Source organism: Aulostomus chinensis, chromosome 21 (assembly GCF_037954235.1).
Source record: "Aulostomus chinensis isolate RoL2024-O1b breed Wild chromosome 21, RoL_Achi_v1.0, whole genome shotgun sequence".
Lineage (NCBI taxonomy): Eukaryota > Metazoa > Chordata > Actinopteri > Syngnathiformes > Aulostomidae > Aulostomus > Aulostomus chinensis.
In genome coordinates, this window is record NC_141340.1 from 11,364,321 (window position 1) to 11,380,017 (window position 15,697).

Consider the following 15,697-nt stretch of genomic DNA (forward strand, 5'->3'; position numbering starts at 1 on the left):
TGACATTTGTGTAGAGAACTTGTACGTTTCAATACTTTAAACTGAAACTAAAAGAGCATACTTTTAGATATAAGTGCAAGGTTTTAACAGAGTAATACTCATACTTATACTAGATACTCTTACTACCATTTGTTCCGAAGTTGAAATACTTGATACAGTTCATGTGGGTACCAGGAGAACTTTATATCACTTAAAATAAATACTTTGACATGTCTCCCACACTCATTTCTGTCTACATGTACTCACTGCCTGAGGAGTGTCCGTGTGTGTGTGTGTGTGTGTGTGTGTGTGTGTGTGTGTGTGTGTGTGAGGGGGGGGTTCACTTACCGGGTCACGTGACTTAGGTCCTCCTCATTTTTTTTTTTTTTTAAAGAGCAGCAATTCCTCTCAGAGCTTCAAAGAAGTGGTAAATGCTTCCCCTGTACCAGTTGACCGACTTTCGCACCTTCTGCACCTCAAGTGTCACAGCAGAAGTCCTCCACGGGACTGTACCGTCATCAACGTGACTTCCCCATTGTGGATAGTGAAGTGGGCCGAGTCATTTTTGCGCTTCCACTCACTTTTCTCTCCCTAAGTTTGTGTTAAGATTTTAAACTCGGTATCCTCTTACTTTGATCCGCTGGCCAAGGATGGCACCGGACCCTCGGAGCGCATTCCGCGCCTCTGTTTTACTGGCGTGTGTGATAATCTGCAGTAACGTGCTATGTCCCGTCGGTGCCTATCTCTACAACAACCGCTACGCAGGGTGAGTAAAGACCCCCATTCATTTCTGGGGCTCAGACTGTTCATGCTGGGGCCTCTTATATATTCAGACGAGGAAAAACTCTGGTTCTCAGGAGATGAAGAAGACGAGTTATCTTGTGTTTAGAGGATGAACAAAGAAAGGATCTATGCGAGACATAATATGGGCTTTTGTTGACTCTCAACCTGCAGACGTGTAGATAAGCAGGTACGTGTTGTGATGAAGCGCAGCAGATTGGAACTGGTGTCACAGGGGGATGCTCACAGCAACAGATGCCACCACAAGTACCTCTGGAGTTTCTACACAAAAATAAACATCATCACTAGTTACAGGCAGTCTGGCTGTAAAATGAGAGGAACATTTGGACAAACAGACACCTCCACCTGGACCATCTGGAGCTGCACACATCCAGCAATCTGCCTAAACATACAGACTGCATGACTGGTGTGTTTTTAAAGAGAGCATTTGGTCGCTGAGGGCTTAAACTACACCGACACCTCTTGTCCGTCTCAATTAGCTTACAGTTCGGATCCCCTCCAAAATGTAAAGATACAAACTTGGGTGGTTGAGGAGGCTGGTGGTCATCCAAAGCATATCCACTAAAGGGAGGGGAGATGCTTTGATTTTAAACTCTCCCGACTGCGAGCTTCTTGGTTTTTGAGCTCTGCAGCAGGAGGATGCAAAGTGAAAGCCCACCATTGAGGAAGCGCTGTAAGAAGAACAGTCTCTGAGATCATTAAAGGACGAAGAAATAGTTCTGTTTTGCCACTAGGAGAGTTGTGTGCATGTTTGTGTGTGTGTGTGTGTGTGTGTGGGGGGGGGGGGGTTATTAACAAATACTGACATTGATGAGGTATGATTGAGTATATGAACATATTTCTTTATCCTATGTCCTATTTCAGGGTCAACAAGGTGCTCACCCCTTTTCTTTTCTTTTCTTTTTTTGGGGGGTTTCTCAAACCTCAGAAGACCCAACTTCCTGTGTGACGTTAAAGGATTTTCAACATTTTTTTAAGAGTGGGAGAACATTTGATAAGAACCCCGCAAAAAAAAAAAACCCTTAACAATAAAGAGTCAAAATATTGCGAGGGATCTGCAGAATGAAACAGGATGTCGATGCGTGATGATTATTTTTTTATTTGCTCATTTCTTTTAATCTGACAATAAGTTTAATTTCATTATTTAATGCTGCGTGAAGTTACGGAGCTCTGCAGTGGAACAAAAAATCGATAGTTTTAAAGAAACCCTGCCAATGTAAACTTCTTAAAATGGTTATTTGTTTTTCTTCTTCATGTCTCACAGCTCTGTATCTTTTGCATAAGTTATTTAAAAAAGATCATATTTCAGTGTTGCACTCGAGCAGCGTTTGAAGTCCCACAGTATAAAACAAGTTGATTTAATAGTTCGAAAGACAATAAAACAGTTTATGAGCCTGTACTTGAGTGATGATATTTGAAAAGTTATATATTTCTGCAAATCTTTGCCATAGAAACAAGTGTTTTCCCTTCACCGACAGCAGCGTATGATGGATTTATGAAAACGTAAACCAGCTGTCACCTCAATGCTGTACCTGCAGACGTGGAAACGATGGAATCTAATCTCATAATGAGGCCTCAAACGGCTCATATGACCATGTCATCTATAGGAGGAGCCACCCACTTCTAACTTCTGCTAAAATACGAGTCACCCTCAATCGGCACAAGAGGAGCTTATATTACCTGTGGCTTCGTGGTCCAGATGTTTTAGAAATCAAGGTTGTTGGTTTTTTTTTTTTTTAGAGAAAATGTATCTGAGCTGCGTTACTGTGAATTTCAGCCTCCGGGGCACGTTGATGGCAGCGGTAACAGGACACTTCTGTTGTTGTTTTCAGTGATCAAGTTTTCAGGATAACTCCAAGTAACGAAGAGGAGGTTCGTGTACTCAGGAATATTCTGGGAAAAATGAAGGTTGGTACTTCTTTTTGTTTGTTTATCAGTTCACACACATTTTTTTTTGGACATACATCGGTTTGACTGATCCAAAATCAGTGTTTTCTTATTTCGTAAAATTGGATATTTTGTATATTTTGTTACGATGACGGCAGCCTGTAGTCCCACAGGAGTTTTGATTTGACACTTGAACAGCAGACAGATGGAGGTGTCGCGCTGATGGTGATAAAGAAGGTGAAGTGACAGTGACGCGCAAAACAGACACAGAGCAGTCGGGTGTTGTCATCCGTTGCGGTCGAGACACTGGTGATAGGACACTCGCTGTGGGTGAATCTTTGGATCTCCTGGAGTGCATGAAACAACCAAGACTTTTCCTTTTTTCACCCCATATTTATTTGGGAGTAAGCCACAAGCAGGTACTCCGATTCATCACCAGATATTAGTGTTCGACAGAATTCTTTTTTGTAGCATTTTATTGCCTCTTAGATTTCATTTGAATATTTTATATCATAAAATGCATTTCATTGATAACAAAATGATCTTTTTTTTTTTCTCAAATAGCCTCTATACTATCTGATCTAGGGATTTACATTCAGGATGAAATATTCGTACCAGATAGAAAGGATCAGAAACATCTCCTTTGATTGCATTTTATTTCTTCCTATATTTTACATGCCTATTTTTGTACAGAATTCCTTTTCATATGATGCAAAAGTCGCATTTTTTGCAACATGTCAAATAACCCGAAGACTTCTAATCAGCATCAAATATTTAAACTCATAGGACAAAGTAATAAACAGTGTTAAACCCCAGTGGAATTTTCTGTAGTTTTGGAGTGTGTGGACAAACTTAAATGATTCATTATGTTCTTCATGTGAGCATCGCGAGAGCGCTGAGGCATTTATGTCTTCAAATAAATCAGAAAACCTCTATTAATGTCCTAATATTTCAACACGAGACCCTTTTAGCAGTGTTTGATGAGATCAGGTTCACGTCACCGCCTGTTTTATTTCTGTCTCACACATGGTTTGCTATTTCATTACTATTCTCTGGGATGTTTGGCAGGAAAGAAACTATAATCTACGATTGTAAACGGTTACTCTGGTCAAAGTTAAATCAATTTAGATGATTTGAAAAAAGAGTGGTTCATGTCCAGACTGTTTCAGTTTGGAGATGTGCTAAATAAATCCAACCGAAAATGTAATTACGGTAAACAGCAAAAATTGGAGTCATTTTTTCCAGGTTTTAAAAATGAAATGTAACTATGACTCCGCTGCTGTCTGATCAGTTTAGTGCTTACGTTGTATATTTGTTGTATTTCTACTGCCTGATTTCTCATCAAGTACCCATCAGGCATCTGGGGGAAGGTGTTTTTGATGTGTTCCCCAGACCAGCACGTCTGTGGAGAGTCAGGACAGAAGAAGTGGCTCACTAAATGGTCCGACTGGCCAGGAGCAAAGCTCCTGGTCATTTGGACCTGGTGCTCTTGAGCCATCCCAGGCAGTGTCCGTTAGTGTTTGGACAGCTGTGTACGTCTGTTTTCATTAGCTTAGCCACACTGCTATGCATCCAGTCAAAGTGCCCTGCACAGTTTTCAGCTTCAGACGAGGGATGAGGTGCACTGTTGTGATTGAATCAAGAATCTGGCCCATAAGCCTCAAAAAACAAAACAAAAAAACCTCACATTTTAAAAAAGGATTTCAAGTTGTATTTTCATCTTCTTTTGGTATGTATTAAAGCTGACTGATTATTTAAAGTGTTTACTTTCTTGTTTTACACTCGTCACTGCAGTGAAGATCCTCTGTAGGACAGAAAGGAGCAGTCACAACTCTCAGCAGACCAAAACCCTGGCCTTAATCAATGAATCAGAGAAATGTTGAGTGAAATTATGAGGCATGCCGTTCAAAGTATCTCATTTCATCTAGACTGCAAAAAGATGATCTAAAATCCCCCCCCAAAAAAAACCAACCTATAAAACTGACTTAATTCTGGTGGGAAAAAGTGATTTCCTTGTAACAAGTGAAATATCTATAGCACACAACTGGTTTTGGCCTCTTTTAAAAGGTAACAAAACAGTCAAAAATTACTGCTGTATTGAGCGATAAAAGTTTAAAAAAGAGTCACATTTTTCGCTACAATTTCCTTGGTGGGGGTGGCGGGTGAGCGGATGTCCTCAAATAGGCCTCAAAACACGTGTAGCCTCTTAATCATAGCAGTTAAACTAACAACTGCTTTATTTTGGAGGACCTCTCCTCTATTAACTGACATATAAACACTCGACCTCATCTGCTGAAGGAAATCCAGCGGCTAAGATTGAACAATAACTTTAGTGTTCTCGTTCTATTCTTATTACATCAAACGAAACAGCACAAACAAAGAAAAGACCGCAAAACAAACAGCACATAAAAGATTAATAAAGCAGAAACGGAATTCTTCTTTAAAGCTCATAAATACAGCTATAAAAGTTTAACCCTTTTCCGAGGGGACGTCTTATCTAATCCTGTATGTTAAAGTGCCTTTTAGCCGTATGTGTTTTGGATTTGTTTGTCTAACAAAGGATCAGTGTTGAAACATTTCGGGCTCTCAAGTTTTTGGAAATGGAATAAATGAGATGCAGTGGTTTGTACTGAATGGCAGCAGCAATGTTTCTCCCTCCCTCCAGCTCAACGTACACTTGAATTAATCTGGTATGCATTCTGTAAACCATTAAACCAATTGACACATTAACAAGCGTGTGTGCCAGCCTTCATGTCTCTGCCCCCACGCTACAAATGAAAACCAGCTGAGAACCTGCACATGTTTGCACCAACAGACTCTGTATTCCCTGGACACTGACTACTGTGCGGCTCATCAGAGCTTCCTATTCCCTAAAGATATTCGCTCAGCCCCCGTCTGATATTTTATCAGCGCTACCACATGGTGTCTGTGTTTATTTGGTCGGCTGGCATGTTTGGCCCACTGCCTGCTTGGTTCAGCTAGCAGCCGCGGCTATCTCGACCCTGATAGCAGGGGATGACGGACTGGATTTTGTTGCTAATATGAGACCAAACAACACACAAGGGATCTGCGGACTCTGGATTAAAATGAACATAGTAGCATCGTTGTGATTCCCATGACTTAATCTCTTACCAAACCAAGCAGTTGTTACCCACATACAAATATGGGAAAAAGAGACCACTGGTATTGAGTTATACTTTGGCATGAAGTTGAGAGAAACAGCTGGGCTGCTCCATCTCTTTTAAGTCTATGTAACTAGGCAACGTAATACACCAGATAACCTTAGAAAAAAATCCCTCTGAGTCAGACCTGCGCATGTAATCTATCATTCTGAAGTCTGTAATTAGTGTGTGATGGATTGATATGCTACATCTTTAATATTTCTCTGTGTGGTTGAAGCTGTTTGTTTGTTCATTTCAAACATTTTTTAATCAATCGTGATATATATTGTCATTTTTTTCATGTGATATATTCAAATTTAATTTCCTAAAAATATGCTCAAGGTTGAACATAATATTGCCAAGATTCAATTATCCATTATGTTAATGTGCTATGGTGTGAAAAATATTTAATTTAAGTAAGAGTCAAAGTTTCAGAAACCATAAATTTGGATTATGAAAACAATACAAGGCTTTTCTTGTCACTGGATAGCACTGCGTCTGCTTCATGCTACATCAGAAATAAATGTGAGAAAAATTACAAGTAGCTAGTACAAGTAGTTTCCTGCGAGAAAAAAGTACAAATATGTATATACCTCTCACATTTATATTGATATACTTTTGTAGCGCCACCTCGCAACTTTGAACTAGTTGAATGAATTTGAATAAAAATAACATTAAATACATACCGTATCCGTTAAGACACCATAATAAATGAAAAACAGGGGGGACCTGCTGCATGTCTTTTGGTGAATCAGAACAAAAATTAGTCCAAAAAAACCACAAGAATATTTTTGTTGTTGCAAATTGAAAAAAATTTTGCAGCATTGCTGTTGTGACTTCAGTAAAGGGGATTGTATTTGTGTCGTCCTTGTTTTAAAACCTCTACTGTGTCCTCCCAGGTGGACTTGTGGCAGCCCAACAGTGCTTCTCTCATATCTCACAACGCCACCGTGGACGTACACGTGAAACGTAACGACACACGAGGCCTACGTTCCAACTTGAAGCGGGAAAGTATCAATTATCGGTGAGACTGCAAAGATGCAGAAATCTACTACTCATGCATGCTTTGTTAATCCTGCTAGCAGAGTTTCAAAGCCCCACATCTGTCATCCAAACGGCAGTACAATTACCCAGACTTCCTCTGGCAGAATATATGATTTGCACATGGAGAGGCGGCGATCGTTTGCATGCAAAAGACCTGAGACACGCACACACGCAGGCACGCACACACACACACACACACACGCGTGCGCACACACGCACACACACAGAGCACATCAGAGCCCTATCACCAAACAGCTCCCCTTTCATCTCTGTACCCGACCCCTCATCAAAATGAACACTGAAATGATGGAGTTTTATCAAAGCAGCTGCAGATAGAAAGAACTGTCGTGGGGGATGGATGGTAGATCTGAGAGGGAGACTTTTCAACTGTCCTTTGATTGGACAAGGAGATTTCAAACGCTGCATGGGACAGTCTTTAGTAGGTGGTTAGGTGGTCTGGCTGAAAATACTTCACATCATGTGTTTTTGGGGGTTTGGAATGAGAGGTGAAGAATCATAGCAACCACTCAAACATGAGAGAGGATTATATGAAGAGACAATAGAGGTGATAATTATGGTTTGGGCCACTTTTTAATGACAGACAGCAGATGTACAAGTGGGTGTGAAATAGTTGGGATGTTCAAAAAGAAGTGAAGGAGAGCACTCTCATGACTGACATTTCACTGGAGGTCTTAGGTTACATTTGCCATGTAGTCATGTTTTGTTGAGTATCGTGCTTTAAAACAACAGCTTGCAGGGTTAAAATATCCCATTGGCTGGGAAGCAATGCTAGTTGTGCCTTTTTTTAAGGGTTTTTATTTAACTTGTGATACAGATTTTTTTTTTCCTTCCCCCCCGCCGGGTCCAATATGTTTGGAAGCTCCAAATATGGTCAACCTTAGAGTTGCCTTCATGTCAGCTGCACACTTATTGTCATGCTGGATCAAAAACTCCCCCATCTGGTTTGATTGTTTACAAGGTGTAAATGACATATCATCACCAAATTCTGCGTTACGCCCTTCTAGCAAACTTCTTTCCAACTCACATGTTTCATATTACTTTTTGGAATTTAGGGTCAAAAGACCTTATTTACATGAAACTATACCTCTTTTTTTTTACTCAAAAGTTGAAACGGGTCCAATTTGACTCAAGGACAACATGAAAGCTAGTTTTGATGGTATTTACATTTGCTCATGTGATTATTCGTTATAATAGAGAAACATTAACACATACGTTGCTGTAGTAACCACTGAACTGAAAACTGAAAAATTGTATCATTTATTTATTTTCCTAGAAAGTTCAGTAGTTTTCAATGAAGCCTTTTTTTTTGTGTGCCACAAAGGGCTTTTTAAACGTCTAACCCCTCTTTAGTGCCTCACATCTTTTTAATACCTTTAAACCAGCAGGATCCTCAAACTGAAGAGCACCCAAGCAGCTGGCAATTGCTTTTTTGTTTGTTAATAAACCAAAAAGATCATTTCAGGAGTTGCCAGGGCAGAAGAAATCATACTCAGTGATTATAAAGCAGCCACAGGACCAACTAGAAAAGTGTTGACTTCTTATTTTTTGAGTTTTGGAAACATCATTGGACTAGAGACCCTCTTACGATGGGATCACACACACCAGCCAACATGTTTACTATGGGACAAACAACACCGAGCTTCACCCTTGAGCTATATTTTGATCCAAAACACCCAATTATCATGGATGCATCTTGCTCAATTGTATGTCTGACAGATATATAAACCCCTGGCATGTACTCATAACTGCAACTGCGGTGTGGTGGTTCTGGCTCCTGTTGGTAGCTGAATCTGGCCTCTAGTCTTTGAATTATGTCCTGGAATAATTTCTGAAAAACACATAGATCTACTATCACTATGTTATTTAGTGATTAGGTCATAACAATCTCGCCATTCTGTATTTTTACAGGTTGAAAACAATTCTACTAAACACCGCATACTCCTCGTCCCCTGCTTAAAATGCCAAACATAGGTTGGTTTGTCATTCATGTCACTGTTTATTGTTGTATTTCATTTGGCCAGTCGCCTTGCAACCACTTACAGGCTGTCGTTGCGTCAAGTAATTATTCAACGGTAATGCCATCAACTATAACCACCAAATCTCTTTATGAAGACTTGTACTCCTGCGTTCAAACCATTTTGAACATTGAGCACAATCCTCGCTGAAATGATGTGGGAACGTCTAAGAGTCTGACAGTGGTTGGTAACTATGTCTGACTCCGTCTCTACCTTCCAGGGTCTTTATCTACAATCTGCAGAAGGAAATTGAAAAGCAGACGGGATATCGCTCCTCTCGTAAGCGGAGGTCAGAGACTCAGTATGACTACGAGGTCTACCACTCGCTAGAAGAGGTAGATCTACCGCCTTACCTCTCTTTCTCTCTCTCTTTCTCTCTCTCTCTCTCTTTCTCTGTCTCTCTCTCTCTCTCACACACACACACACACACACACACACACACACACACACACACACACACACACACACTTTTTCCCATGGATGTACAAAGTTAAAACAACATCCTCTTGTAAACTCCCATTTAGCCCATTCTGTGGGTCTCTCTCCCGCAACCCTGATACTGATTACACTCTGACACACACTTAAATACACACACTTCAAAACTGTTTGTTTTCCCAAGTCGATCAGGTGTTTCCTGGTCGTGAATCTACGAAGCAGCTGCTTGCATTCCTCACGCAGATCTTGACAAGTCTTTATTACTGTGGACTTCTCTGTTGCTGTAAAACACACACACGATGCAAGCACGCAAATAGGTACACTCGGATGTTTTCATTTTTCTAATTTAATTTTTACCCATATTTTAATTCACCTATCGTTCAATTAGATCCAGAGCTGGATGTTTCAGATGAACCGAAGCCACTCGGACCTGGTTGACATGTTTTCCATTGGGAAATCATATGAGGGTCGGCAGCTTTACGTCCTTCAGGTAAGAGGAAACGCAGGAGATCATGCAAATTCAAACACGTGTGCATGCGCAGTATTAGCTTAAAACTGTTTGTCTCCTGTCAGCTAGGAAAGAGAAGTCGTCCTCAGAAGAAAGCTGTCTGGATCGACTGTGGCGTTCATGCTAGAGAGTGGATAGGACCTGCCTTCTGTCAGTGGTTTGTCAAAGAGGTAGTTTATGCAAATTCAAAATATAAAAACTTTATTTGAACTTTATGCATTGTTTGTATGAAGGCATGTCTCAATAGTGACTAACAAGGAACACATTTCTAAACTAGAGCCTGTAGCTGAGCTTTATGAGTGTGTGTGTGTGTGTGCGTGTGTGTGTGCGTGTGTGTGTGTGTGTGTGTGTGTGTGTGTGATGTGAAATTTTGGTTCTTCAGCTAAACCTAAACATCTGTTCACTTGCCATGCACACTTATGCAAATACTTAAGAAAACCCTTTATTGTTCAGACATTTACAAAAGTTCCATTACAACTTAAAGTAGTCTCTGAAGTGAAAACGGTACCAGACCAGAGCCGCGCATTAAATGCAAGAACATTTAATGGATCAGTTTGAAAAGCCAGATGAGTGGGATTCTGCAACACAGTGCAAGAAAGTTCATAAATATAAAGCGAAACATGTGATTATCAATGTAGAGCATTATCAAAGCTGTTCCAAATAACCTTGCTTCATCTGTCAGGAGCTTTGTAAATCTTTAAAGAATCATCTTCCATCAAATGAGGTAAGTGTTTCATCATGTGGTACTAAAAAGAAGCACATGCTCCTTTTTTTGTAACCATCGTGCTTTTCTTGGGGTCGTATCACTCCGAAAACTATGTTCTGTAGTGCTTCGTAGGAATCCAGGCAAGTAGTTTTGATTACAGATACAAAACAGGATTATTTCACAGTAGGTCATGACATGGAAGTGCAATTGGGATCAGGGACAACACAGCGGCAGGAAATCAGAAACAGACTGACAAAGAAAATATGAAGAGAGCGAGGAAGAACCCTTGCTTTAATTGTATCCATCTTGTTGTAGTAACTACGTTTGGCCACTAGAGGCCAGCGTGTCATTCTAGACGAAAGACACGTTGACCTTGGCCTAACTCTGATTAAAGCAGCTTTTAGCAGTATTACCCCAGTGCCCACATTACCTCCCTGTCGTACTCATCTGTGGTATTAGCTGGCTGTAATGGTGAGCATAGAATAGAACAGAAAAGAGGAAAGGGGAGCTGCATGAAGACACAATGTTAAAAACAATATTAAAAAAATTTAAATCGAAATTAGATATGTTTACATGAATGTATTTCACACGGATTAATGCACAGAATTATAAAATCATAGCATCATGATGGTGTAATTGACATGTGACTTTATTATCAAATAATTAGCAGGAGAATTTAAATCATCATGACTCACAGGGGCCAACTCTAGATTCTCAGAGGCCCTTAAAAAAGATTTTGTCTGTGGCCGCAAAACACACCAAGTATAACTACTAACGTCACAAACGATGCTGACCAGATTAAGTCAGTCAGAGACTTTTAATAATGGGTGTTTTTTCCATCTTCCATCCTGATCATGCAGCACCTTCGTTGTGCTTGTGGCCCCAAAAATACCGCGTACTTCGTTTATCTCGGGGGCCGGCACTGATTCTTCCGTTGTGTAACCCAATCCAGGCCCTGAATTCATACCAGCACGACTCCGTGATGAGACGACTCCTCAACCAGCTCAACTTCTACATCATGCCTGTCTTCAATGTGGATGGATACCACTTCAGCTGGACCACGGTACTCATGCTGTCCCGACACACTTTAGGAGGAAGACTCTATGTATCAGACTGCACAAGTTACTTTTTTTTCATCATAAGAATAAAACTATGGGACTCTTTTTTTTTTTTTCCAAGTATGTGCAAGAGTTGGACCTGTGAGCGATCCCAGATTAACTGTCTTCCTGTATGTCCTTTTTAATTTGTGTGCTTTATACTTTTCATAAATTTATTTTTATACTGCAGTATAGCCATTTATTTATTTCAATTAGTAAGTTATTCACTTAAATTTCAGTTATCTGTTTATATTCATGCCTCCTGTTTTTTGTTTCATCTGATTTTGCAGAGGCGTTTTTAGAACGTTTTCAGGTTTATTAGGTTTTCAGATTCTGTGCAAAGCCCAGACATTTTACGTTTTATTTTCTGCCGGTATAAGTAGTCAGAATAATTGGAACCATGCCCACAGATTCTGAGTATTATCAAGAGATCATTGTGGGAGTTGTGTATGTATGTGTGTCTGACGTTGTACTGTAATTGAAAGACTCAATAGCAGAGACAATAATGTGTTTTTTGTCATTATGCAGCCCTTACCGCAATTTGTATTTCACACTAATTGCGTCCTGCGAAAAATACTCAACTATTGTCTTTATTCCTCTTCTTATTATTAATAGACCCGCTTGAGCTGTGCGAGTACTGATGGGTTCTTTTGGAGTTGTGTGTGAGTGTCAGTGGACAAAAAGACTTTTTTTCTTTTTCTTTTTTTTACAGGATCGATTTTGGAGGAAAACAAGATCCAAGAACCACAAGTTCCATTGTAGAGGAGTGGACGCTAATAGAAACTGGAAAGTGAAATGGTGTGGTGAGTTTGATGATGCTGGACACGAATGGATTTACATTCACAGACACACGTGATGGCTACTGGTGAGCAGAAGAAGGAGGGGTTTGCTGCACCTTTATCAACTACATAACAAACGAGTGTTTTTTCACCTCCGCAGAGGAAGGTGCCTCCTCTCATCCCTGTGATGACACCTACTGCGGCCCCTTCCCTGAGTCGGAACCCGAAGTCAAAGCCGTCGCCAAGTTCCTGCGGAAGCACAAGAAGCGCGTCAAAGCCTACATTTCCATCCACGCGTACGCTCAAATGCTGCTGTATCCATACTCCTACAAGTACGCCACTATCCCCAACTTCAACTGCGTGGTAAGATTCCCAGTTAGTTCAAAAAAATACTCTCGAATAACGTTTTGATTAGTTTGGCATTTAAGGTTTGTTAAGGATCGCGGGTTGGAGTTATTTAACTGGTACAGTTTTAGAACAGATCCGACTGTGAGGAATGTTCCAGATCACTGGTTAGTTGACCTTTTTTTGCCCTGCAGGAGTCAGCAGCTCATAACGCAGTCACAGCCCTGTACTCTGCTTACGGAGTCAGGTACCGATATGGACCTGCTTCCACCACCCTCTGTGAGTACTGGTCTTCTTTTTCTCTGGTTTTTGCAGTATTCTAAGACACAAAAACACCCCGTTTGTTACATAAACCTGTTGTAATTTTACCCACCTACGCTTCTTATTTTAGAGTGTTGCTCTGGTGCTAAATGTAAACGTATTGGTACTATACAGGTACTTTGTTATCCTTGTGGTGAAATCAAACACAGTAGTTTGCGATGAAAAAAATAGATATGGAGGTAAAAATATGAACGCTGCAATCAAAAAGATGTTTAACTGCAGTTAAGATAAGTTTGTGATTAGATGTCTATTAAAACTTTTTTTTTTTCATATCCACAGATTTTGTTTTCAAATCCAATCAAAAGTTTGGTTTTGAATCCAAAAAGTTCTGTCTGCATATCCAAAAGTTATTTTCGAAAAACAACAAATTTTTCGCGATTCGTTTTTTTTTTTTTATTACCGCTTTTTTTTTTGTCAAAGAAACAAAACAAAACTTTTGAAATCATAGCAACAATTTTATTGAAGAACAGTGGTCATTTACTTGCAATAAAATGTGTCTTTGATCGCAGTGATAATCTTTTTTTTTTAAATGGCAAACTGTTGCTCACGGCGTGGATACAAAAGTAGTACTGGCTTACATTTTCAATTGCTTGTTTAAGAAAATACTATTCTAATGTTTTTATACCCTTCTGGGTTTTTTTTCCAGCAGATGTTAGCTCAGGCAGTTCTATCGACTGGGCCTACAGGAACGGGATCCCATATGCGTTTGCATTTGAGTTGAGGGATACAGGATACTTTGGTTTCCTCCTGCCTGAATCCCTGATCAACCCCACCTGCACTGAGACCATGAGGGCGGTGAAGGCCATCGCGTCTGGTCTGCTGAAGAAGTGTGAGACGGACACTGACAGATTTCCATATATATGAATGCACTGTCGATCTCAGACGCTCCACCCTCACTTATCATGGCACCTCTTATCCCTCTGAGATGTTATCAGGTGAAAAGGGTCAGAAAAGCACATCCCCCCCCCCCTTCTTTCCTGAGGTTTCTTGCATGACTGAGAACTCTTCAGTATGTTATCTACATCTCGCTGCCCCACCCAAAAATGTTTGTTCAAGAAAAACACAAAAATAATGACTTATTTTTTTTTTTTTTTTTTTTTTACAGGAAGTGGCGGTCATTTAAGCACTTGTCACGGTACAACAGCACTTGATGAACGATTTTCATGTCCTCCAAAGATGTTTTATAATATGATTGTTCAGTCTTTATGGTTAACTGCTCTCTACTTTAGTTTTTGACTACTTTACAAAGTGCCGTCTTAGATCCTGAGACTGTAATGTCGCTATATTAATGCCTTTATTACTGCAACATTGTTGGCGTATATGATAAGCTCTCACTTGAACATTTAGGGGTTGATATTTTTTGTCAAATGTGTTTTTCCTCTTTCATTTGGTTCATTAGGAAAGCAATAATTTTACTGTGTCATTACTCAGGTATCAACGACAGTGTCAGAAATGTTTACTTTTGACAGTCTATATGCTTCATATTTTAAATAGTGATTTTGATATGAGTCGTGGTTAACGTGAATAAATGTTGTTATAACACACCAATGCATATGTTTAGATTCTTATATGTCATTTTATTATGTGTGGGCTATTACCTATATTTATTTAGGTCTTGGTAACATACTATTATATTCTGACGACTTTTATCTTGATGAACATTAACATTTTTTATGAGGAAATGCATGGGAAAATGATAATTAGTGTCTATTTTACGTATCGGGCACTGGTAATGTTTTCCTGTCTCGAATTCTATCGCTCTGCTCTTCTTTATAAAGTCGGAAATGGTGGAAATGATGCAAGACAGTGTGAAGTGAAAGCGTAAGAAGCTGCTATGAACTGCTTTAAAATAGGGGCACTTTAATAATGGTGACATAATACTTAGTTAACCATTAGTAATACTTACTGAACTATTAACAGCAAATGTGTCTTGTAATAATCTACTATGGTGTTCGTGTTAGCTTTGGGGTATCAGCAATGATGGAAGTACAAACTGGTGGAGGTGAGGATGGAGGGTTACTTAAGGGATACATGTTCCCCACTACAGTAAGGGTCACAAAGATCATTAAGAAATGGTTCATAAGCTTAAGTCGTGCTTCAGGACTTATTTATGTACATATTGCTGAGCATCAGTTCACCATTATGATAAATTTGTAGGCATTTTTAAAAAAATATTATATTAATTTATAATATGTAGGATTTTTATCAGGGCATATCATTATTATTCCATGAGAAACTTTTATTAATTTCTGTTTGAATATGCGTGTAAATTTCAAAATTACCTTTGTTTGTTCTTAACATTAACTGTTAATATAACGCAGCCTTACATATACACTGATTTCAATTTTTGAATGATACTATAAAGTGATTTACAACATTAGAGGGATCATTGTTATTTCACTGAAAAATACATTTAGATGTTTATATGTTTTCTTTGGGGGGGGGGTTCTGTATCAAACCAATATGTCTACAGAATTGGATGTGTAGGCTGAACATCTCTCGGCAGCAAAATATTTAATTCCAAAATGCTATTTTGATGCTAATGAAAAATATGCGTTTCTTCAATTTGGAAATTGCAGTAAGAAATTATGATCTTAT

General features: G+C 39.5%; 1 protein-coding gene across 1 annotated transcript; it reads left to right on the forward strand.

Moving 5' to 3' along the window:
* The first annotated feature begins 314 nt into the window (after positions 1 to 314).
* Positions 315 to 14,087, forward strand: cpa6 (carboxypeptidase A6). The gene is made up of 11 exons (XM_086191317.1): positions 315 to 745; positions 2,613 to 2,688; positions 6,728 to 6,852; positions 9,129 to 9,243; positions 9,732 to 9,833; positions 9,917 to 10,021; positions 11,510 to 11,620; positions 12,367 to 12,457; positions 12,594 to 12,796; positions 12,973 to 13,057; positions 13,749 to 14,087. The coding sequence occupies exons 1-11, from the start codon at positions 630 to 632 to the stop codon at positions 13,961 to 13,963; spliced, it is 1,344 nt and encodes a 447-aa protein (XP_086047443.1). The 5' UTR covers positions 315 to 629; the 3' UTR covers positions 13,964 to 14,087.
* The last annotated feature ends 1,610 nt before the right edge of the window (positions 14,088 to 15,697 follow it).